Source organism: Ambystoma mexicanum, chromosome 3p (genome assembly GCF_040938575.1).
Source record: "Ambystoma mexicanum isolate Mex_15411 chromosome 3p, UKY_AmexF1_1, whole genome shotgun sequence".
NCBI classification, from domain to species: Eukaryota; Metazoa; Chordata; class Amphibia; order Caudata; family Ambystomatidae; genus Ambystoma; species Ambystoma mexicanum.
The window spans coordinates 184,576,960-184,601,335 of NC_090925.1; the positions used below are offsets into that span (position 1 = coordinate 184,576,960).

Consider the following 24,376-nt stretch of genomic DNA (forward strand, 5'->3'; position numbering starts at 1 on the left):
CCAGGTGGGTGAGTCAGGATGGAGCTTCAGTAGGGTGGGAAAGACATCAGGGCATGAGTCCCACATGCCTCTGTAAGGGACCACCCACCCCTAGGAGTGTGTGGTCCACAGAGATGTCTAGTGCAGCGGGCTTCAGACACCAAATGGAGAAAAGTGTCATAACCTCAGCACTTTGTCTAGAGAGGGCTAACACGATTAAACTCTAAAATAATTGTTATCAGCAGAATGCTGTAACCACAAATCTGTCCACAAATCCTTATATTATCTAGTGCATAGCATGTCTCATTCACAAAATGATGTAAGAATTTTTCACAAAATGTATTTTCAATGCAGAATTATTTATAGAGGAGCATAAGACGTGCCTTTAGTTTTGCCTATTAGTTGGTGCTAAAGCGCCACTTATAATTGGAAGCTATTGCATTGGAGTGCAGCTAGGAGGGAGATGTTATGAGAGGAGGGACACAGCTTGTGGGTGTTGTTTGCTTATTTACTCGACAATTGACTGGCCGTGGCCATGCATATCCCTGTGAGCATTTGGTGCGCGTTCCACCCACTACCTCTCCCACCCCACTCAAAACACATCCTCCTGAGATGGCCTTAAGCGGTGATATTTCTAATCAGTCTGCTGAGATGTCATATCTTAATTGCAGTTGTAAATGTGCACCTGCTGTAATAACAAAGTCTTAACCAATTGCGCCTTCAGCCACTTGAGTCATATCTGTCCCTGAACCGACATCTTGCTAAAACAGCATTGGAAAAGCCAACAGTTCTGGCTTGTGCAACAGTGTGAGATAGGAGCAGGGCTGTCACAAGGTGTGGTGAGGGTCGGGGCAAAACGTTTGGTGAGGCCCCCTTATGATTTTTTTGTACTGGGCCAGTGCGAGCGGCGCCACAAACAGGAGACATGATAAATCTCCCCTCTTTTGTGTGGAGGAACCCAAATATGGTTCATTATTATGACAACAAATCAACTACAGCTAAGTTATGTTTTTCACAAGTTCACTCCAAACTAACATTTTTGTCATATGCATAAATATATATAGAATGGCATGACGGCGGGTGGTGCGTGACGCCAGCTTTATGGAGCGCCCTGCCCCTTTGTGCCCATTAAAACACACATCATACACAGTGACAGGTAGATGATGTTCAGTGGCGGCTGATTAATTTTTGAACTGGAGAAGCTTAAATGTTTGCACCAGTTATGTGGGATTGACAAGAGCACAGCGAGGGAGCCCAAACCAAACAAGGGGTGCTTGAGAGGGTTTCCTGCCCCAAAATTGTTTTTTGAAACAAATAAAAATTTGTATTGTACTGCACTTTCTTTAAGAATTAGGGTAAAAAGCCATACCATTTGCAATTGGTTTTGTATGGTAGCACATGGACAAACCCAATAGATGTAAGTCACGAAACGTGCACACAAGCATTTTCCATTGCATTTCATGCCGTCTTTGCCCACAACATATGCCAGAATGAAAACATGTTCCTGCTGGCTGTTCCCATACATGTGCATGCAGGCTTCATCAGTATATTTTATTCATTTATTTGCCATTTGTAAAGCGTGCCGAACCCAAAGGCATATGGGCCAGTATTACCATATAAGGACTCACAGCCAGTAAAAAAAAAATGCCACAGAATATATATCCAGACCAGCTGCGCACCATAAGTGTTATTACTGGCAAGAGTGGCCAATATTCAATGTAGGCCAGCCTAGCCACCTGATAACACTTGTGTTTTCTTTACCTAGGCCCATTTCAATATGACGGTTGGGGGCCCCCATTGCTTAGAGCAGAAAACAGTCTGAGGCACCCCAGTTGAGTGCATACATTATAACGGAGACAAAGAAATACAGCCAGGAGTTCATAGCCACTGATTATCACAAGGCGGCCAGCCAGCAGAGCGCTGAAACACCAAATGCCCACTGAAAATCTTTAAATCCCCCTTTGTCAGATGTTGGCTAATGTGGCTAACCAGTGTTAAAAGGCAACGAGGTGATAACACTTCTGTATACCACAGGGAAGTGTCAGCTGAAAGGGCTCCAGCAAACGCAGCTATAAGGCGAGCATTTCAAAGCGCTAATTTTAAGCCCCAGAACGAAGGGTACAAAACTGCGGACTGGCAACATGGGGGCATTTGGTGGGGTCCCCCGAAGCATCTTTTCATCTGAAAGAGCTGAAAGGCCCCAGCGAGACAGCGAGCTAGCAGGAAGCTGAAACACTAAGGGGCTGAGTCATGGAATTTGTGCGCCAAAAAACGGGGATTTGTGCGCCATTCTAACCGCAAATCCCTGTTTAACAAATGGGGATTTGCGGGCAGAATGGCGCACAAATCCCTGTTTTTCGGCGCACAAATTCCATTAATCAGCCCCTAAATGCCCACTGAAAATCTTTAAATCCTCCTTTCTCAGCAAGTGGGTGATGTGGAGGAACCGGTGTCAAAAGGCAGCTTATATAAGGCAAACATTTCAAAGCACTCATTTCAAGCACCAGAATGAAAGGAATATTTTGCTGTGTTACAAGACTGATGACTGGCAACATGGGGGCATTTGCTCTGGTCCCTTGAAGCCCTTTTCAACTGAAAAGTCTGAAAGGCTCAGACGCTGCATTTTCTTTTGCCAGCTGACTTAGTAGCATGAATGTAACACAACATAGACTGATTGAAGGACAAAAACATTTGCTATGCTCATAACACGTATGTGAAAATATTCATGCAGACATTAATCGAGAGTAGCAGAACATGTCATATGGATAAAAGGAACAATTGACGCTGGTGCGGGAAGGCTCTGGGAGACAAATGTCCAAGCACAACTAGATATGCTGTTTGTTTCATTTCCACCATAGGAGTGCCTAAAAGAGACCCTTCTAGGCTCTGAGGGGTGGTATTCTGCTGGCATCAGAGTATCTGTGCACGTGGCAGACCCACGCAATTGTAGATACTGTGAGAAAAGTGAATCTAACGCTTTTACAGTCAATAAACTGACATAGAGGTGTTAAACGCGAGCACAATCTAGTACATACCAACCCAATGTAATCGGAAAACAGAAGGCAGCATTGGCTTTATAATAGCTCGCAACTCGCACGCTTTTTCTGGGTGTCACCCTCCTTACAATCAGCTGCCATTCCCCCTATACGCCCATTCATTTCATTGGGCTCTCACACGCCCAAAAAAAATAAATCTAGGGTTTTGACCCTTCTTGGTAAGGTTGAGAGCTATGTAACTACCAGCTGGAAGTTTAGGACGATGAATATGCGTATCTATCTTTGTGGTGCATTCTGGGACTTATAGTTTACAAGCTGACTGGGCTGACCACACACACACGGGTTGCCATTGATTCACCGAATTGGGGTGGGGTGTTTTAATTTACATGCGGCTGCAGCACATCTTGCCTGTAGGCCCCCGCAGGCGCTGCCCCATGATCATCCAAGCACCCTGGACCAGGCAACAACGAACTCCGACGCAAGTGCTGCGCGAGCGCTAGAGTCCAGGCACTGAAGTCATTTCACTTGACTACTTCATCTCTGACTCCAACGCCTGAGGCGTCTTTAAATGCAAAGTTTGCAAAGCGTCATGTAAAATCATGCTGGGCCCGGGCACCGGCAAGCGGTTACATTGTACAGTCCCTCCAGCGCCACCTGTCCATTGCCCACTCTATCCCCCATGGGCCGTGGCCCATCCCGACCTCCCCATGCGGTGTGTTGCTTGTAACTTTTTTTAAAAATCTTTTTTTTGTAATCTTCTCTTCTGCTGCAGCCAGTAGAAAATGACACCTCACAGCTCGCACAACCAAATCCCATCCAGGCAGCTGCGAGGCCGCCCCTGAGCGCGAGACCCAGGGCAGTTTGCCCCCCCCCCCCGCACCCTCCTCGTGACAGCCCTGGATAGGAGTTTGCCCTTCCATCATATGCCCAGAGAATCACAGCATTTCCCAGCTGTTGCCATTTTATGGCCAAGTAGTACCATGATGGCAGTGCCTGGCAACTGTCTAGCGCCCGCATAGACGCTCCAAAACTGTTGGCTTTGCCAATGTCGTTTAGACTTCGGACTGTTGCACAGACTCACTACAGATTGGATGACATCATCAGAAAGGTGAACTCTGATGACAAAACCCAGTTCATACCACAAAACCTCTATCACACACCGCAAGCTGCCACTTTGTGACATGTAAGGCGTCGTTTAAATGCACACTTAATGTTCCCTTTCCCGAGTGCCTGCTCATTCCATCTATCACCCCCGCAGAGTTGCAGTCCTCAATTAGAATGGGTACACTTTGGGGCATGGGGCAGTGTGTACGTATGTATTTGTGTGAGGATGGCATGGATTCGAAATGCACGTGTGCTGTCTCCCACCTCCATTTAGACACAACTGTCGTGCTGCACTTTCCCAGGCTCAACAAAACCTTACTGCCCTTACCCCCTTACACAGTTGCAATTGCTTCACCGCCCATGCTGAGCAGCTGATCGGACTCTGGCACTCTCCTGCCCTCTCCAATCAGCTGGCCCATCACCCCTGTGGCGCCCAAGCTCACCCAGCTGCCCATTCCTAACAGAACAAGACCCCTCAAAGGGAATGGTGAACGGCTGTGGCATCCAGAAGAGCCCAGCTTCAGCCCAAGGGCGATTGAGCCCCCGACACCACTGCAGCCACCCCCAGCAAGCTCCTCGAAGGCCCCGAGTACCTGCAGGAAGCGTGGCCCAGGGCATTTCTTCCGGAGTAGCCACCGCCAAGAGCACAGCCGTGTTTAAGAGGTCCTGCAATGCCGCCCAGCGTTCCCTGTATATAGAGCACAGGCCTGGGGGTGAATCCACTGCGGTTCAACACACCCATGCTAACACTGTCAGCCCGAGGAGTGAGGGGAGGAGCGGGTCCAGTGCATACTAATTAGGGTGTGCCCCCCACTGAACCTCCACCTCCCAGTACACTTGCATGGTCAGGGCTGTTTTTAAGGGGTGAAGGAGAAAGAGCGGAGTGCAGGTGTGATCTTGAGCAAATCACTAAATTAACTCCACCGTAACCTGCCCTCCTCCCTGGCTCACCTCGTGAGCATGAATCTCCTGCAATGGGACAGACAATTGTCAAGGGTGGCAACATTGATGAAGAAAAGATGTGTTTCATCCACTAGAAGGAACCAGGAATTCTGTATGAAAACGAAAGATGGTGTAAATTAAAGTCCAGGGCTGTGTTTGTCTGTCACATAAAATACCAATTATAGAGTTGAAAGGAGGAACGATTGTTAGCCTGTCATGGAGATAACATGGCAACATGTTGCCAGCCTTTGATCTTTTGGTGAGAAACACAAAATGACCAAATTACAAAGTTCCAGCGTGAAGAAATAAATACAAAATAGTGTGAAGTTTGTAAAACGATAACCTTGTGTTACTTGTTCATACTTCTAAAGAAGTTACAACAGGAACTTTGTCAGCATTTTTGTTTTCCGAAGTGAGGCCTGGCAGAGAGGCTTCCGCCGTCTTTTCTTTATTCTTCACAGCAGTAAGAAAGTATGCAAGAACTTAAAAAGAACGAGTACCTCCTTCTTGACTCCAAGTCCCATAAACCCATGCTCTGATCATGTGCCTTTCTGAACCAATGGCTAAGCGTGCTCCCCCATGAAGTCCTTCTTCCTTGGTGTGATGCTGGAAATGCATTGGAGGGACAGGGCCTCCCTGTCCTTTACCTGTAGTCCTTTTTCATTTGTGTTCTGTATTGTTTTCTGCACAGGAGTCCATGTGGGACTCCTGGAAGTGCAGCTCTTCCTGTTTTTGGTTCGGTGTACAGACCCATGGGATGCCCTTATGGCACCCATGGGTGGGGGTGCAACTCTCTGCCCCAAGTGTATGTTTTTGGGCACCTGTGTTTGGCCCACAGAGCAGGGTATGGACTGGTGGCAGCTCCATGCTGAATTTGACAGGTACTCTGAGTATTCTCCATTTTGGGATACCCAGGCCCTGCCATTGGAATCAGTTCATTCCTGATAGGAATCAAGATGGCCCCTGTGGCCTCTTGCTCTCTATTGCCTGTTACCTTGTTTTCCGAAAGTCCTGGGAAGCCCTGACTCTGGCCCTTCCCCCTGACTGGCTGTTGGGTGGAAGTTCCATATATGGTGTTGTTGTGAAGTCCAGGCCAGACTGGCTGCGGCCTTCCCAGTGACTGTATGATGTGGGTACACCCTGTGGCTGGGACCTGGGTGAAAGGAGTGTGTGACCAATATGCACTTCTTGATGTGGATGTCTTGTTTCTGGTGTTTGACACAATGACTGATACAGCCCTGCCCGAAACTGGAATGAATGCAGTGTGTAGTGTTGAATGGCTGGGTAATTGTCCCAATACACATTCCTTGTTGTGAGTGTCTGAGAGGGAGGAGTATGGCCTGAACGCACTGTATGCCTGATTGGCTGACTGACTGCATGAATGCCCTTCTGTATGATTGGCTGCTGAGTGTGACCCAGCAGTGTGGATGAGTAAGGAATAGTATATCTGGGGACCTCTCACCACTGGAAATTGTTCAGAAGCTGGAGTTGAAACTAACATTGAAACTGAAGCTGAAACTCGAAGCCGAGCCTGAAGAAAAAGGTTGACTGCTGTCTCCCTTTGCCGAAATCTGAAAGCCGAAAGCCGTCAAGACTGATCCAAGAGAGGACCAGGTTAAGCGCCCTCTTCCCATGCTCTGAGGGTCCATCGAGCACCGCTAAGCCTTTGCCGAAGCACCCTGGAAGTCAGACCCTTGAAAGGCTGTCGACCGGAGACTGCGACCGCCGAGGAGAACGAAGATCAGCACCGGACATTTCGTCGACCAGGGTTCGTAAGTCTGCTGTAACCGCTGGAGGCCCGTCAAAGCCGTGTTGCCCAGAAGAAGGGACCGCTTGATGCCGTGCTGCCGACGACCGGAGCCACAAACTCCTTTGCCTAAGACTTTTGATTCACGGATGCGCTCGTCCGCACCGCAGCCTGTCTTAACCCGCCAGAAAAGGCCAGGCCGTCGATGCGCCAATGAGCATCTGCCGGCGGGTTTCCCGGCACCCAACGACCGTAGAGATGCCAGACGACTCGATGCCCTTGCTGGGCCACAGTTCTTCATAAACTCTTTGTGGTCCTGAACTATCGTGATCAAGGTGCCCCGCACACCTCCTCCTTGCAGGACGCCTTCGCTTCGTCGACGACGAGCACTGCTGAGACCAAAGCTGCCGCCTCGATGCCGAGTTCACTTTCTTTGAGGGATCTCCAGGATCTGTGGCTCCTGCTTTAAAGGGAGCTGCTCAAGTAGGATCCGTCGACAACCCGACGTCGAACTCTGCTATTCCAGGTACATTGGGGTGGTAGAAACATTATAGAAGGAAATAAGACTTATAGAACAATATATGGACTGGGCTTGTGATATGTCTTTACATTACAGGTTGCCCAGGTGAGGGGATCTCCACACAGAACTGTGTTTAACGGTAGAGGCCAGTATTCTGCCAATTGTTCTAACCAACTGCTTTCCTCCTATGTCTATTGTTGGTTGTCTTTATTAAGTGATCTGTGTGACATTTAATCAGGGTATAGTTGATGCACTCTAATGAGATCTGATAATAATTGTGGTACCACTTTAAAACTGTATATATTTGCCATTATAGATTGATTGAGCACAAAGTGAGTTATTGTAATTGTGTATATAACTTTGAACCTAAATTATATAAAGACTCTGTTTTCGGTAATACAGTGTGTGGACATTCCTTTGTGGGTGCTTGGGATTACACTGTACTTAAGAACCAGCCTGCATCACCTCCTGAGAAGCTAAGCCTTGATTGTTCGACCACGTACCAATAATAGAGAATCTTGGCTCGGGTCCTCTGTGCCTTTCCTCTACCATATAGAGAGCAGAAGTACAGACATCCCCCTCCAGTCTTTACAGGTGGTTCATCCTCTTTTCCTACTGCTGGGAAGGTGATACCAGTTCAGATCAGCATCCTTCACAGGGGTCTAATATACACAGTTCTATATTCAGCTTTTTGTAACATTTAAAGGATATATAAAAGCTTTTTTACCTTGTTGGATGTTGGGAGATTACACATAGGCGTTTATGTGGCCTTTGTGTTGGGAGGGCACGTTGCATTAGGCTTTTAAGCTTCGGTTGTGTTTTGAGCTTGGAGGTCCTTCCATGCTTGAGGAAAGGACGCCCGAACATCTAACATGGCTAATGCACCAAGTAACTGGAGCAATTTTAGGAGAAAGGAGCTGCAGGCTCCTTACATTTGAAATCTTGGTAAATTAGCGTCCCAGGAACATCATGTCAATTGTTGTGCACCCTTTTTCCATCAGGGGACATGTGTTTATTTACATGTAGTCTAAAAGAAAATCACATAAACATTTTCAGGCGAAAAGAGCTCATTATGCAACATATTGCCATGGTGTATGGATCAGAGAAAAAATAGACAATGTTAGACACTAGGATTGTCCTCATTCAAAGCAAAACATGGATTCTGTGTTCAGGAGTGCAACCAACATTTGCATATAGTTAGAAGGATATTTCCTTTACATGAACCCGTCTGTAACAATGATAGGTTCTTAATGTTTGAACCGGAAACTTGGAAAACGTGTATATACACAATTATGCTGCTACTGTGGTCTGCTAACAGAGCTGGAGTACTCTCTAGTGCAGACAGTGTTTATGGCATCAGAATATACTGCAATTATACCAAACAGAAAATTCATACAAAAAAGTGAGGTACAGTGTGTTCTGTGGGCACCATTAGAAAGCTGTGTACAAGCCAATGCGATCAGGAGAAAAAGAGAGCACACATCTCAAGTGTGGCATTATTTGGAAAGTACTGTGCCTGACTTTTGGCAGTTTGCTTAGAAAAGCCAAGTTCTGTTGTTTTATAATGAAGTCTTTCACATTAGTGAGGTGGTGGCCAATTCTTGGTGTACAAAACTTGGCTGGACAGTGCCTTATACCCCATGTTTACGATCGCCAACGTCTCAAGAGTCAACTCGAGACAGTGACGGTTCCAGAGCAAAGGTCCTGTGCAAGCTGGTCAGTTCACTGGTTGGCCCAGGAACACTTTGAGAAGGCTTGCTTGCAGGTTAAGGTGGAGGTGCTGTGAATAGTTGTTCCCACTATTCAAATGGGTCGAAGAGCCTTTGCAGACCTTCTGGTTCGGTCAGATGCAGAGGGGCCTGCGGAACAACAGCGGGCTCAGGGTGCCAAACCTTCCAGCGCGTCACGAGCGGTTCCTCGACACGGCTCCTTAGTTTCAGGATGCTTGGATCCTATCTTAGGTTCAGTGAGAACTCAAGAGATCGACCCGGTATGGGTGTTTGGGCCCTTCTCTTATCCAGAATCTCCTTTACGCCAAAACGAAGAGGACCCAATGAGAGACCTGCTCACATACAGCCATGTCAGATGTGTACTAATTACGGACCACGGTGGTCCCAGTCATCCCAGCACACCAGACTCTCTGGAACCCAGGATTCGTATTGGATCTAGACAGTCCTGCCCACATCCTGGAGGCACACACACAAGGCATTCTGAAGCCCACAAAGGCTTGGTATTTCGTGGGATATTGCATAACCAAATAAGTACTGACCCGGGTCTACTCAACCTGGGGAAGGCAAAGGGACAAGATGGCCAAAGGACAGAACAAAGGACCTAGTGGAATAGCCATTTTAGGGCCAAGCCACTGTCCAGGGCCAAACTCGGTAAACGCGATATGGACCGAAAGAAAGGGTTAAAAATACATGCAAAATAACAGCTGCCACCAGCTCTGTCGGGGTGTCTAGGGCCTTAAAAACCAAAGGAAGACATTCCTTTCGCATTGTACTGTAAGGTACATTGTGCACTGGTAAAATGTTGCAAAGAAATTGCAATAGTGGAAAGGACTAAGGGAAACAAAGTCTCCCAGTACTGACTGTCTTTAAGGGCATGTCAGTTGCCCCATAACAAAGTAAGCAAAAAGCCAGTGGAGTGCAGCAGAAGGCTGTACTCCACTGGAAAAAGTCAGGCTAGGATGGTCATACAACAGCTAAAAGTTGGAGGGGTTCACAAATGGAGGGTAAACTACACACAAATGGACATCTTTTCTAACAACTGGCACTGACTCCTTTGTGCTTCATAAAATTGTTTAAGCCAGGAGCAGAAAATCTGCTGACAAGGGGTGTTCCTTTGCTAGTTTATTCTGATGAATATTTTATGGATGGCCTGGTCAGAGATGGGGTTGCAAAGCCTTGAGCACATGAAGGTTCAGCTATTGTACAGTCTGTTGGAAGAAATAAGTGCCGGTCCCTCATTAGCTGGTACAGTCTCTGGGCTTTCTGATAGACTACAGGATCGCCATATTATACCTGCCGCAGCCTAAGGTTTGGCTGCTTTTCATTGAACTTCACAGGGCTCTCTTGTCTGATCCTGTCCGCTTGGTTTCTAACCAGGATAACAGGACTGTTGTTCTCTTTGATTCAAGCAGTGTTTCCAGGTCCCCTCCATTACAGGGTTCTCGAACGGTCGACGATTCAGGATTCAAGGTATGGGTTGAGCTACTCAGAATGGGCTGTGCTTTAAGGGGAGGCAAGGGCATAACTAGAGGCCTAGAGCAGGCACGCCCTGGTTCCCTCTGTCCCAGATCTGTGCTTTAAATCAGAAGAAAGCCAGAGAAGATGGGGCACACAATGCAGTACTCTTTGGCTGGAGGTGGAGGGTCTTGCAGTGTTGCAGTGAGTCATGCTGGCAATGCTTGCAATTTCATGTGCAAGGGATGGGCTGTGGTGTGTGATAAGCCGCCATCTGGACAATCTCTCAGTGGTACGTTACATACATACATTGGGGGATGGAGGGGCACAAGCTCCAGGAGACTGCCCGATCTGAAAGTAGCTTTTTGCCAATTTTGTCTCAAGTCCCAGATTGAGTTCTAGGATAACAAATTAAGTTGCTGATTGGTGCTCCTGGTTAATGGAGGACTCCATCGGTTGGACAAGCCAGGCTTTCTAAAGCCAGAAGCACTGGGGTCCATTTCTTGCAGACCTGTTTGCCTCCAGACTCAGCTGCCGATTCCAAGATTTATCAGCTGGAGACCAGATCCTTTTGCTGTGTCAGAGTACACGTTCATTCCGACAGGGGGACCGGAGGCTCTCGATGCCTTCCCCCTTTCACGGTGATGGCCAGCACTCTTCTATCCATGCAGAAGCAATAGGCAGACGTTGTCATGGTCCCTCTATGTTGGGCCGCTCAGACCCTTTTTTCCGGTGGCACTGGACCTGGCCCAGGGCATAGCAGACCTTTTGCCGGTGTTTAGAGAATTGCTTCTGGATGAACAGAGCGAAAGGATCCCTGTGGGTCATGGACCCCAGAGGGTGTTTCATTAACAGCTCCTGACTACACATCTCAGGCCTGCGATCCCAGCAACTGGAGGGCGTACTCGGCCGCTTGGAGTGCGTGGGTTCACTGGAGCCCTGGCAGAAATGTGGATCCTGGGCAAGAAGATGCTATGCAGGGGGCCGCTTCCTTGGCTCCTCTGACCTTTTCCTTTTTTATGGTGCCACTCTCTGGCCATTACAAAGATGTGGCACTTACTTGAAATCATCCATAGCACTGCCATCCGCAATAAAAGATGGTAAATATTTATACCCATCAAATGCATACGTAAATGACCATTAGGGATTTACCGAATCAATGATCAATCCCCAATATATATTTGTTTTATAGCATGGAGTGCCCCGGATAGCTTTAGGAGCTGTTAAACTAGATTGACAAGTGTAATCACCTCGCCCTCTACTCTCAAAGAAATTGATACAAGGTTAGTAGAATCCCTACTCTGCTATTCACAATATGTATGTTACCACCTTTTTATAAAAACTCTCATACTCGTTTTATTTGATTCCAGGTCACAACACTGACACATAGGTGCCATGTAGACAGTGTAACCGACCTTACCCTTAACTAGTTCCGTCCTGAAGACGGGTCCTGGAACACCACTGATGAAAAGTAGATAGCCACAGTGTTGCTCTTTGCCCCAGAAACACACCAGAGTGTAGACGCTGTTATTCCATGTTTTTCTAAAAAACTTAATGTGGACACACTCACTGTTACTAACATCACGCAATCACTTAATGCACATGAACTACAACTGCATTTGGGAAAGTTAGAGCAATAAGTGTGAATTTGAGCTCACTTCTGTTGTGTTAATTTTCCAACAATGAACGCTTCTATTGGTTTTTTATGCCTTTTAGAACTAATTTTGTGAAAAATATAAGATTAAAATATGTTGATTTTGATACAATGACCCTGGTGGAACATGTAATTTGATTGTATTAGCTATCTAAAATCTGAGTAGTCTTTTCTACAACCACAGTGTGGTAGAGGTGGGTAGCTAGTGGTGAATGTTCTCTGTTTGTACTTGTTTCTATGCATGCAGGGACAGCAACCCTTCTCTTGCCATTACTGGCCAGATAATGACCTCCTCGCATGCCAGCCTTCTCAACCCCTCGCCGCCCCAGTCGCTAATGAAGATAATTTCATCTATGTCCATTATGTGAATGCAATCATCTCTCTCTTTTACATCTGTGTTTTTTCTTCTCCATTTCTCGTCCCCAGGGTGACCATGCCATCACCACTGACTCTTCAGCTGGACAATATCAACACCAATACCCCATCTGCTGCAGCCGAGCTCACCGCCACCTCCACTAGCGACAAGAACCTCCTTGCTGTGTACAGTCCATTGGCTGTAGGCATTCTGGGACCCAGTCTGCTCATTTGCCTACTGACTGGTGCCGGTTGGCTGTTCCTCCTCCGACGGCATCGCTCCTTCGCCGGCAAGGCCCGCTTCCTGCTGCTAGTCTGCACCACGCTCAGTCACACCTCTTATTTCGGAGTCACTCTGCTGCGGTTCCTGCTTCTCCTCTGCGGGGTGGCAATCTCCCAACCGCTGTGCGCTTGTCTTCTGCTCCTACAGAACTACAGTCTCTTTGTGGAGCTAGTGACCCTGGATGCTCTCTGCCTGGACCGGTACCTGGCGGTGTGTCGCCCGCTCAGCTACGAATCCATCTTCTCCCAGGAGAACGTCTATAAAGTGCTCCTAGTGGTCTTCCTGATTCCTCTGGTGCCACCCGTGAGCTTGGCTCTGCTGCATGTCTTAGACGGCAAGGATGGAAGCATTGCCCTGCTCTGCAATGTTGACAGCCTGGACACCAACCCATTTCTGATGTACTGGAGGGTGACCATGAACCTGGTCTACTTTCTGCCCAGCTTGGCAGCCATCAGCTTCTTCTATGTCCTTGTCCTATGGCAAGGCCTGCCCTCCAGACCCGCCGTCCCCTCAGGCCCACAGGCTCAGAAGGTTCTTCTGCTCCACCTCATCCAGCTGGGCTTCTACCTGCTGCCCATTCTGCCAATCATCGTCCTTAGTCCCCTCCAGAGCCGAGGCCTGGTCGGGGAGCGCGCGGTCTTCTGGATCAAAAACGTGCTCTTTGTTTTCTTCACCATAGGTCAGGTGATGGGGCCAATCGTGCATGGATTGCGCTCAGAAGAAATTCGGAGATGCATCACGCGCCACCTTGGGTGGCGCAGAGGGACAGTAGTTCCTCTGTCCATCTGACACTGATGGGCTTGAGGGCTGAAGAGCGGGTACTAACTGAGACAAGTGTGTAGGAGGTGGTACCGAGGGAAGCAAGGGGATACAAGGGGGGACTGCTGGGGGTCAGTGTGCCAGACAGATTACAAAATGGCGGGCAGGACTGCCCACCAGGGGGTGCAGGGATGAACAGGCTCTCTGCGTGAGCTCCGACTGCGCCGCCCCGAAAGACGGATTTAGCCCCCTCTTTTTGGCACCCCCCAGTGAAAGTGAATTGAGATATAGCTGTGGGAACACCCCCCCGGTGTGGGAAAAACCCCGGTGAAAAACAGAACTCTGCAACCCGTGAAATCCGTGAGGGAAGCGGAGGCCCCTGAACGCTGGCAGCACCCGGAGTGAGATCCTGCTGCGTATGTACGTATGAAGACGCTGGAGATCCGGGGCCCTGACACTGGACCCCGCATCTGCTGCTGCCCACCCGGAAGATGGAGCGCAACTTGATCATCGGGACGCAGGAGCGGAGAAGAGAGACATTGCGTTCCTTAGAGAGGCGCATGCTCTGAACGAAGCTGTGTCGGGACTTCCCCGACTCGTTCTACGCCATCGACCATCCGTTGCCCGCGAGCTGCCTGGAGGCCACACAACGCGGGACAGGGACGCAGATGAGAGCTCCACTCCACCTCGCCTGACATCAGCGACTTCCTAGCGGCTGAACGCTCTCTCCCCAGCACGTCCACCGTCATTAGCAGGTACGGCACCGGTGCCCTTAGAGGCTCTCTCCACGGCGAAAAGTGTATTGGGCCTAATTAATGCTGAGGCCTTCATACGCGCACGGGCCGTGAAACGGAGGAACAACCAAAAGCGTCTGCTACTTTCCTGATCTCCAGGCCTCACATGAACTATTGTCGGATACCCCCTCCCCACTACTCCACGATGAGCCTCTAGGGAGGGACAGAAATCTTTGCTACCCACTCTGGCCTGCCACTAAGAGGTTAATCGTGCTGCGGCTAAGAGAACAGGCTGCAGTGGGATCCTAGAGAGTGGCGCGTAATCTAGTGTCAGAGAGCATAATCCCCATACATAGATCGCCTCTGCTCCAGCACATCAGCGAGATAGACGGACCCAGTCATACCGCTCAGCTCGGAGCACATATGTGACTTTGTGGCCCCCTCCTCTCTGAGACTCTGGGCTACATGACTTTTGATCAAGAGATTAAAGCCCCGAGTAGTTTGGCTAACATTAGAGTGCAGCACCTGGGCCCTCCCCTGTGGCATGCACAGAGCCATACGGTGCCATACAGTGATCCAACACCGGCGCGCGCCACTTCACAAAACTCGGAAGGAGACGCGGATACACCGACAAGGGAGCCACCATCAGCCCGAGACGCCCAAAGAGGTGTAAAATTTACTTCTCAAAGATTTCAACGAAATCCCACAGAGTACCCTGCGCCCCAAAACCCTCATCAGCGAACCTGTGACACAGAATGTTACCTGGCTCGACACCCTACGCACTGCCCATCGGATACCGCTGGCAGAGATCCAGATGAACGTTAAACACAAGCTGTCGCTCTTTGCTTACACCCCTACCTCTCCTGCTCTTACTGAACCTAGGATGGCAAATTCCGCTTGTACCGAAAATTATCTCGCTGCAGCAACAAAGGGAGATATTGCAGCCCGCCTGGGTGAAATCAAGAATCTGGGCACAAACATAGGAGGCAAAATAGACAGGATAATCCAGACACTGGACAGTATGGAAGACAGACTTGAGGGGGTGGAAAACAATCAGGCCTCTATAGACACGCTAGAGGCCCAACTTGATAAGAGAATCACTGAATTGGAACATCGAGAGGAGGAGTTCAAACTCAAGCTGGATGATTTAGAGAACAGAGAAAGACGGAATAACATCTGCATTTTTGGAATCCCGGAAAGGGAAGGAGAAACGGAAGCTGATTTGAAGGAAACACTCCACAACATTGTTAAACTCCTGCCGGCAGAGGATGCGGTAGATGAGCCGATAACAGAACGAATCCACTGCGCCGGAGACCCTTCGGGTGGACCACGATCGGTTCTTGCCCAATTTCATCGCTTCTGAGACAAGGCTCGAATTCTTGAAAAGGCCAGAAGGAACGATATGATCACGTTGGGAGGAGCTCAAATTTTGATATATAAGGACTTGCCCTCTCTGACATTAGCCCTTAGAAGGATGTGTGGCCCCCTCACAAAGAGACTCAAAGAGAAAAACATTTGATACAGATGGGGCTACCCCTTCTTGGTGACATTTGAGTATAAAGGAACCACACACAAGTTAAAATATGAAAAAGAAATAAAGACATGCATATGCGACATTCTCAGACTCTGCGAGGAGGACGCCAACCGGAACGAGACACGAAGAGAGGAACCAGAATGGCGTGTTCAGGGCACCCAAAGAAAGAGAGTGAAAGGGTCCCGAAAGTTCCGGAGAGGTAACCTTTCCCCGGAGGGGGATAACTGAAGCGCTATGGTGCCAGTAAGATAAAATCTAATCAGCTTTCTACGCCGTGCATACAAGAGAAACTAGTATCAACACAATCAACACAATGAGGATAATTGGGGGGGATAATGGAGGGGCTCAATTTATATAAAGATGGCACAATTGGACAAGTGGCGTGACGTAACGGCCCCTACAGGTGGTTTGACGCCGACTTGGTGCAGTCAACCGGGTGCGATTGAACACCACCGACTGGGAATGGGAGGGAGGAGAGGGGAGGGCGAGGGGGGGTCTATGGTCTTTGAAGCGGTCAGAGCAGTATTCACAGTAACACAATGCAGTCCACGCAGCGTACAACCTAGAACTGATAAACAACAACAAACAGCCATTATAAGATATTTTCTTGCACAAATAATCAATGGCTACAAACACTAATGCAGGGAGTACTTCCCCTTTGAGTGTGGGCACACTCAATGTTAAAGGACTTAATTCTCCAACGAAGAGGTCACTTGTGGCCAGAGAATTTTGCAGGGCCGAAATTGACATCCTCCTTTTGCAGGAAACAAAATACATGAAGGGCGCAGAGTGACGAATCCTACCACAACGGGTTGGAATAGAATTCTGGGGCTCCGGTCCATTGAGGAGAGGGGGGGTGGGGATTCTCATTAGGAAAAGCATAGGCTTCGTACTCACCAAGATGTGGTCTGACATAGAAGGTCGACCCTCCTAGTAAATGGCCATATAGGGAAAGTAGAAGTCACAATCGCTACCCTCTATTTCCCAAATACTGGCCAGGCCAGATTCCTTGCCAGAATGATTCCGAAGATATTGTCTGAGGCATCAGGCCATATTATCGTGGGTGGTAACTTTAACCAATGGGCAGACCCGAGCAAGGATCACAAACCCGGCAACCCCAATGTGAAACACTACAGCAGAACTGACCAAACCGACCTCACATGTATGATGTAAATGTACAATACGAGGGACTCATGCCCCGTATACCGCCCGTAGACGCTGAGGTCCTGGAATTCCCTATTACGGAATCGGAAGACCAGGCTGCCATAAAGAGACTCACCATAGGTAAATCTCCGGGTGAAGACGGTTACACTGCCAGATTCTATAAAACCTTTAACACTTCACTCACTCCCTTCTTAACGGAACTCTTTAATGAAATAATAGACACCGGGAAACCCCCAGACTCCTTCGCCAGAGCGCTAATCACGTTTATTCCTAAAGAAGGGAGAGATCCCACGAAATGCGGATCATACCGCCCCATTTCCTTGCTCAACCTTGATGTGACAATCTACACAAGGGTTTTGGCCGCAAGGTTGGAAACATTAATGCCAAAACTTATACACTCTGACCAAGTCGGGTTTATAATGGGGAGACAGGGAGCCGACACAATGCCTAAGACCTTGCACCTAATTCACGCATCCCAAACCATGATCAATGAACCAATTCTCCTATCCATTGACGCAGAGAAAGCTTTTGACAGGGTCGAGTGGGGATTTTTGAAAGCGGTTTTACGTAAAGTGGGAATGGGCCCAAGGTTTAGGAAGGCAATACACGCGGTATATACAAACCCCAAAGCATCGATATTTGTAAATGGTGAATACTCTAGATGGTTTAATTTGGAACGTGGAACTCGCCAAGGGTGCCCCCTTTCCGCAATCCTCTTTGCACTTTCTCTAGAGCCCCTAGCAATAACAATGAGAGCTGACCCCATAGTAGAAGGAATTCAATTGGGGACAACGGAGTACAAGGTAGCCCTTTATGCAGACAACATCCTTCTTCACATCACTAACCCCACAACTTCCATCCCTCAAGCTCTCCATTTATTGGACGAATATGGTAGACTTTCAGGGTTCAAAGTGAACAAACAGAAGTCCACACTCTTTCCCTTACAGGGTCAGGAAGAAGCGAACACCGCTAAATTCTCCACACTGGGTCTCAAAATTGAACATGCAAAATTACAATATCTGGGGATACAAATCACTAGACAACTAAATGATCTTTATGAAGCGAACTTCCCTTCCCTACTACGACAATTCTGGGCGGATCTGGCAAGGTGGGACAAGCTCACAATATCCTGGTTGGGTCGATTTAACGCGATTAAGATGGTGTCCCTCCCACGATTCCTATATCCCTTTCAAATGTTGCCTATCACAATCCCAAGCTGTTTTTTTTCTTGAAACCAAGAGAGCCCTCCTTCGGTTCCTCTGGCAAGCGAAGAAAGCAAGAATTCCGTACAAGACCCTAATACTTCCCAAAGAGAGGGGCGGGGTCGGGCTTCCTAATTTACAAAAATACTATGAAGCTTCCCAACAGAGTTCTGATCCCCCACTTGCGTAACCTCACAAATATCCAATGGGTCAACATGGACAACCACTATTTTTCGCGGGCACAGTGTCCGAATGGCTCTGGTCTCCCAAGAAGAGGATATGTAGAAAACTTAAAGGTCACCCAATATTGAGCACGATATGGGACATTTGGACACAGGGCAGGAACATGCGAAACATCACTGCATGGCCCACCCCCTTAAGCCACCTATGGTCCCCTGGAATCAATGACCAGATACCGAACGTAGGAAGGTTTCAAGCTTGGTACGTAGCCGATTTAGAGAGAGTCAGACAGCTACAAAAAAAGGATTCCTTTATATCCCTCCCATATCTAACAGATGCCCTTGGAATTGGGCCTCTATCCACCTTCCAATATATACAGATAAAGGATGTTTTGACGAGACCAATATGGAAGCCCCAATTAATGAGAGATCTCACGCCCTTTGAGAAGATACTGGATTCAAGAACAGAAATGAAGGGTCTGATATCAGCGATGTACAGAGAACTGATAGGAGGCTGGGGGGACTAAAGATTCACTGAGAGACAGATGGGGAAAAGACTTAGGTGAAGAAATCACCCCAGAATTATGGGATACCATGATTGTCTAGCAGCAACACAAATCTCCATCTCGAACCAATACAAACTCCACGCCATTAAACTGCTCCATAGATGGCAATATGACTCAGTCAGAATATCGAAAATGTTTCAAACAGCTAATCCGGAATGTTGGCGGGCATGCAGAGTAAACGCTGATTACTGGCACATGTGGTGGGGCTGCTCTCGAATCAAAGTTTTCTGGAACGAAGTCCTAGGCTGGATTAAAGAGATTGATGGCATTACGAGAACAGCTGATCCCTACCTTGTGTTGTTTGGCCTCGAGAAAAACGAAGAAGAATGGTCTAGAGTAAGAGATATAGCTCCACAACTTCTCCTGACAGCTCGAGCTGTACTCGTTATGAAATGGAAATCCACCTCAGTACCCATTAAAACCGAATGGATAAACGTTGCATGGAACACATAACAGCATCACTGCACGGAAGGTCATCACAAAATGAAGCCCTATGGACAGATTACAAGAATAAATATCTCCCAAGTGGACTCTTTCGTGGTTCAACGTATAGCCCGTCAATCGAGGGGTAAGACACAATATAGAGGCGTACGATGTTCCCACACTGTAGTGTTCTCACTCCTGAAGTGATCCCTGAGACACACAAAGACTGCGATTCCCATAGGATAAACGCTGCAATGATTGAATTGAGATCTGCACGACTGGCGGGTCAGAGGGGAGGGAGAGAGGGAGGGGGGGGGTCATGGACTCTTACAAGACCCAATCAAAGACACTGAGACTGTAAAGAATATTAAGTATACAGAATTCCACTGAACTGTCTTGTAATGTGATGTTTTGAAATGTTTCTTTTTCACCATGACTTATATTGTAAACCAATAAAGCCAAATTTACACACAAAAAACAAAAAACAAATGGCGGGCAGGGGGCAAGTAGGCAACTAATGGAGGTGAAGAAGCAAGAAGGGCTTGTGATGAGAGTGATGATATAGAAGACGTCACCAATGGCCGTGAAAGTATAGGAAGGATAATGACCGGGGTGAGAGAGTAACACTGAGGGTGAGGCTTACAGGTCATTACCGATGCGGGCAAGGGAGAGTAGTACTTCTAAAGGGGTTCTAAAGGAGGTTAGGGAGCAAGAGGAGCATCCAATGGAAGAGGGGAGTGGTGGGGGTAACCCAAGGAAATGAGGGCATAGAAGGGAATACTGAGGGTGCAGTGGGCAACTGAAAGGTATCCATGGGAGCAGGGAGAAGCAAGTAGTGCCAACAAAGGTGAGGGCATCAAAGAACTGGGCATAGAGGAAAAGGACATGGGGTAGAGGGAAAAAAGTGGGGGAGAGGTGATAGGAGGGTGATGCAGTGATGGCACTGGAGCTGTCAGTGGCAACAATGGAGACGAGGAAGCAGGTGGGGCACAAATAGAGGAGCGGGATGGATGCCAAGATGTGGGCATGTGCAATATCAGGTGCCAGTGTGAGTAAGGGCACAGGAGAGGCGGCAGAGATAAGAGCGGGTCCAGATAGGGCTGAGAGCATAGCCAGGAAGACTCATAATGGCAAAGGGGTGCCAGCCAGCGGTCCATGCAGGCAAGGGGATGGCAGGGGCACTGATGGAGGCAAGAGTTTAAGACAGGAAAGATCATGGGAGGGTGCGCTGATGGGCACATGGAGGCAGACGAGAGCCCCAATGAAAGCGAGGGAGCAGAAAGGCCAGAGCTGCAAGAACTGGGGTGAGAGCGCAGGAAAGGCTGGGGGGCCTGTTCAGAAGTGGGCGATGGCATAGCAGGGAGTGCCAGTGGGGTCCTTCAGTGGAAAGAATGCACAGGGATGAGATGCCCACTGGCACGAGTTCAGATTCCTCTGTCTAGGGAGTAAGGAGAGCCACAGTGGGGGTACAGCATAGAGCAAGGGCCCCCCTTTTACAGTTGCGAAGTCACGGTATGCTTCCGGAGATGGCGGCCATCACCATCTGTGTAATTTGTGTGGGGCTGGCCTATGTGTACCTCTGCACCATCTGTGTAAGTTGTGTGGGGCTGGCCTATGTGTACCTCTGCACCATCTGTGTAAGTTGTGTGGGGCTGGCCTATATGTACCTCTGCACCATCTGTGTAAGTTGTGTGGGGCTGGCCTATATGTACCTCTGCACCATCTGTGTGTAAGTTGTATGGGGCTGGCCTCTTGCTGAAAGCCCCTTCGTGTGTTTGTGCCTTCGTTTCACCCCAACTCTGACGCTAGATTTTCTATGGCCTTAGGTGAGTCCTTTCACCTCCCTGTGCACGAATGTAACCCCAGCCACCCCACTACGCCTGTGCGCTACTTAAAGCCAATCAACTACTGTGTGCACCTCAAGTGAAGCATGGCTCTGCTGCCGATTCCTGGCGTGCTCCGGTGTGCCACCCCTATGCCACCTGTTCCTGGCAGCCTCATTTGAGTCCTTGGAATTCTTTGCGCCACTGTGCGTCATTCTAACCCCAAGCTCAAACAGTGCCCCTCGGCGCCAGGCCTTTCAGCTCTTTGCACTTCCGTTTTACAACCGGAGGGGCCACTGATGCTGTGTGTGATGAGCTTAGTCTCCCCCCGCCCCCACCCCTGACTCTTTCTGAGACTTCAGGCTAGGGTTCACGCCTCCTTGCTGTTTTGTTTTGACCTGCTGTGGCTCCTGTTATCTCAAATAAGCCTCTCCTCGTGAACCATGTACCCTTCCACCTTAGATGCCGGTGTCTGTGCCATAGGGAATACCCTTAACTCCAACTCTCACTAATGTGCAGACCATATACAATGTGGATTATTGATGTACCCACAACTCTGGCCATGGCGCTGCCTGACCCCAGACCCTGCAATCAGCTCAGACACTGCACATCAACCTCATATGCAACAGACTCGCCTCTCAAGCACATCTCAGGTCATTTCCTATGCCAGCAATGTCATATCCGAGCATTGGCACTGCCCTGGGGCAGAGCGGAGAGGTGCACTCGAGTTCAGGGGAACCCAAAAGAAAACAAATAAAACAGCCTGTTGATCACGAAGGCCTTCAAACATGTGTGTTACTGTGTTTCTTTTTGGCTTACTGCACAAAAACCCAGACTCATTTAAAAGTGGAAAAGGTCGCTTTAATGTGACAGGCCAAAGCTTACAATTAAACGCTTACCTGGCTCCATGGCCTTACAAACTAACGAAATATTTTAAACAACCAATTAAATAATTAAACATTTTCCATTTTTCCCCAACAATTAAATAATTAAATAAAGCCATTTCCTCCCTAACTATCCCTTGGACCCTACCGTCTCCTTACCCCTTTTCCAGGTGTCCCGCTTTCTACACGGGGCCATGCCCCTCCAGGCTCAATACCTGTTCCCCCGTGGTGGCCCGCTTGTGCAAACAGCGCCACCCCATACTTTCCTGTGTCATTCCCCCATTGTGCTTCCCTCCCCCCACATCAAAAGGGGCCATGCCCCCGGAGCCCAGAACCACTTCAATACCCCTCATACTCCCCTCTACACCAATCTCCCCCTTCCTATGACCTGCAGCCAGACTGACCTGCCATATAAGCAACAGAAATTTACATCACAACTTCACTAATACCCCGACCTGTCACACAAAACTACCAACCCAACACTCCTTAACAGACCAAAAAACAAAAAAACCCCGCGGAACCCCAAGTACCATGGCCCCCCCCTTTAATAAAACCAGACCCCAGCCTTAAACCAAAATGAAGGGGTGGGAGGGCGGGACAATCATCAAGTACAACCGTCGCCTGCCTCCCGAACCTTCCCTGAGTCCTTAAATACCCTAGGTAGGCACTCTGCCCCCCACGGCCACTCGCTGGCCGTGTGCAGCGCCAAAAACCTCCCCTGGGGGAAACGCTTCGCGTTCCCCCCGGGCCTCCCTTTTTGGCTTACTGCACAAAAACCCAGACTCATTTAAAAGTGGAAAAAGTCACTTTAATGTGACAGGCCAAAGCTTACAATTAAATGCTTACCATGGCCTTACAAACTAACGAAATATTTTAAACAACCAATTAAATAATTAAACATTTTCCATTTTTCCAACAATTAAATAATTAAATAAAGCCATTTCCTCCCTAACTATCCCTTGGACCCTACCGTCTCCTTACCCCTTTTCCAGGCGTCCCGCTTTCTCCCCGGGGCCATGCCCCTCCAGGCTCAATACCTGTTCCCCCGTGGTGGCCCGCTTGTGCAAACAGCGCCACCCCATCCTTTCCCGTGTCATTCCCCCATTGTGCTTCCCTCCCCCTACATCAAAAGGGGCCATTCCCCCGGCACCAGAAAAACCCTCCCCTGAGGTGTTCTTTCTGCCCCCCCCACCAATTTTCCTACCTCCAACTCCTCAACCAATCTCCCAGCCAAGAGCTCCAGTCCGCCAGATAATGATTGTTCCCCAAACCGGAAAGTTTACCCATCCTCTCTAAGTATCATCAATCCTTTCTAAACCATCTCCTTACGGTCCAAAACCTGTACTGACACCGATGTACAAAATTCTACCATCTCTCTGTTTATCCCCTTCCGTGCCCGCTCCATCAGAACCTCATTTTTCGCTCCCCTCACAACTCTCTGTGGCAAACACTTAGTCCCCCCCTACAGTTGCTTGAGGCCACACTTGTCAGACCCATAACAAAAAAACGTTTTTATTTTCCTAAGAGCCACACCCGTATCCCTTACCAGATCATATTCCCCACCAAGACTAAACCCCCCCAACTGGAGGCCCATAGTTTTCCCCCAACCCAGCCAACATAGGAAGCAACTGATCCCAGCCCAGCCCCCCAAACCCGGACCATCTTACCACAACATCTTTATAGTTGCACCCCAGTTGCCTGCCAACAACCCTTTTCTCATCTTCTTTCCCTGCCAACTTAACCCTAGAATGTCCCAAAAACCAGATTTTTGACATCTGACCGTACCTCCTAGCAGCATCTGAAAAAGAAATTACAAAATCACTTACAAATCAACAACATCCTAATAAATGCAACACTCCTGCTACCTACTGAAAAAATGTTATAACAACATTCCGTTTGACCCGGTCCCTGGCATACCCTTTGTATCTCCCTTACTCCCAACGTCCCAACCTATTCACCTACTCCTCTGAATAGCCCAACCTGCTACCTTCAGATGCTGCACCCCTCCTAAATGAATGAGTTCCAACCTCCTAACCTTTCCCGCACCACTAGTAACCCTTCCTCAGTACCCTATCCTTTCTGGCCATCTTCTTAACCCTCTCCGGAAACACCCAAGGTCCTCTCCTACCTGTCCCCATATATTTCGCCCCTTTCACCTAACCTTTAAACAATACACCAAAACCCACTTAGCCCCCTTTTTCCCCTAAACTATTACCCTCCTGCTCACCCTTGCCCCCCCACCTTCCATCACCTTATTAATTTGGCCTTCGTTGCCCCCCCTGCACAGGGGGCCCACGTGCACCCCGTCCATGCAGGCCCTTTACTTTATTCTTCATCTCGCCAC

At 48.6% G+C, this 24,376-nt stretch overlaps 1 protein-coding gene across 1 annotated transcript; it reads left to right on the forward strand.

Moving 5' to 3' along the window:
- Nucleotides 1-12,560: 12,560 nt before the first annotated feature.
- On the forward strand, nucleotides 12,561-13,553 carry LOC138579851 (olfactory receptor 2AG2-like). The gene has a single exon (XM_069650082.1). The coding sequence runs from the start codon at nucleotides 12,561-12,563 to the stop codon at nucleotides 13,551-13,553; it is 993 nt and encodes a 330-aa protein (XP_069506183.1).
- Nucleotides 13,554-24,376: the final 10,823 nt, after the last annotated feature.

Coding starts and splice junctions, on each gene's coding strand:
- LOC138579851 (XM_069650082.1), top strand. CDS start 12,561: ATGCCATCACCACTGACTCTTCAGCTGGACAATATCAACACCAATACC.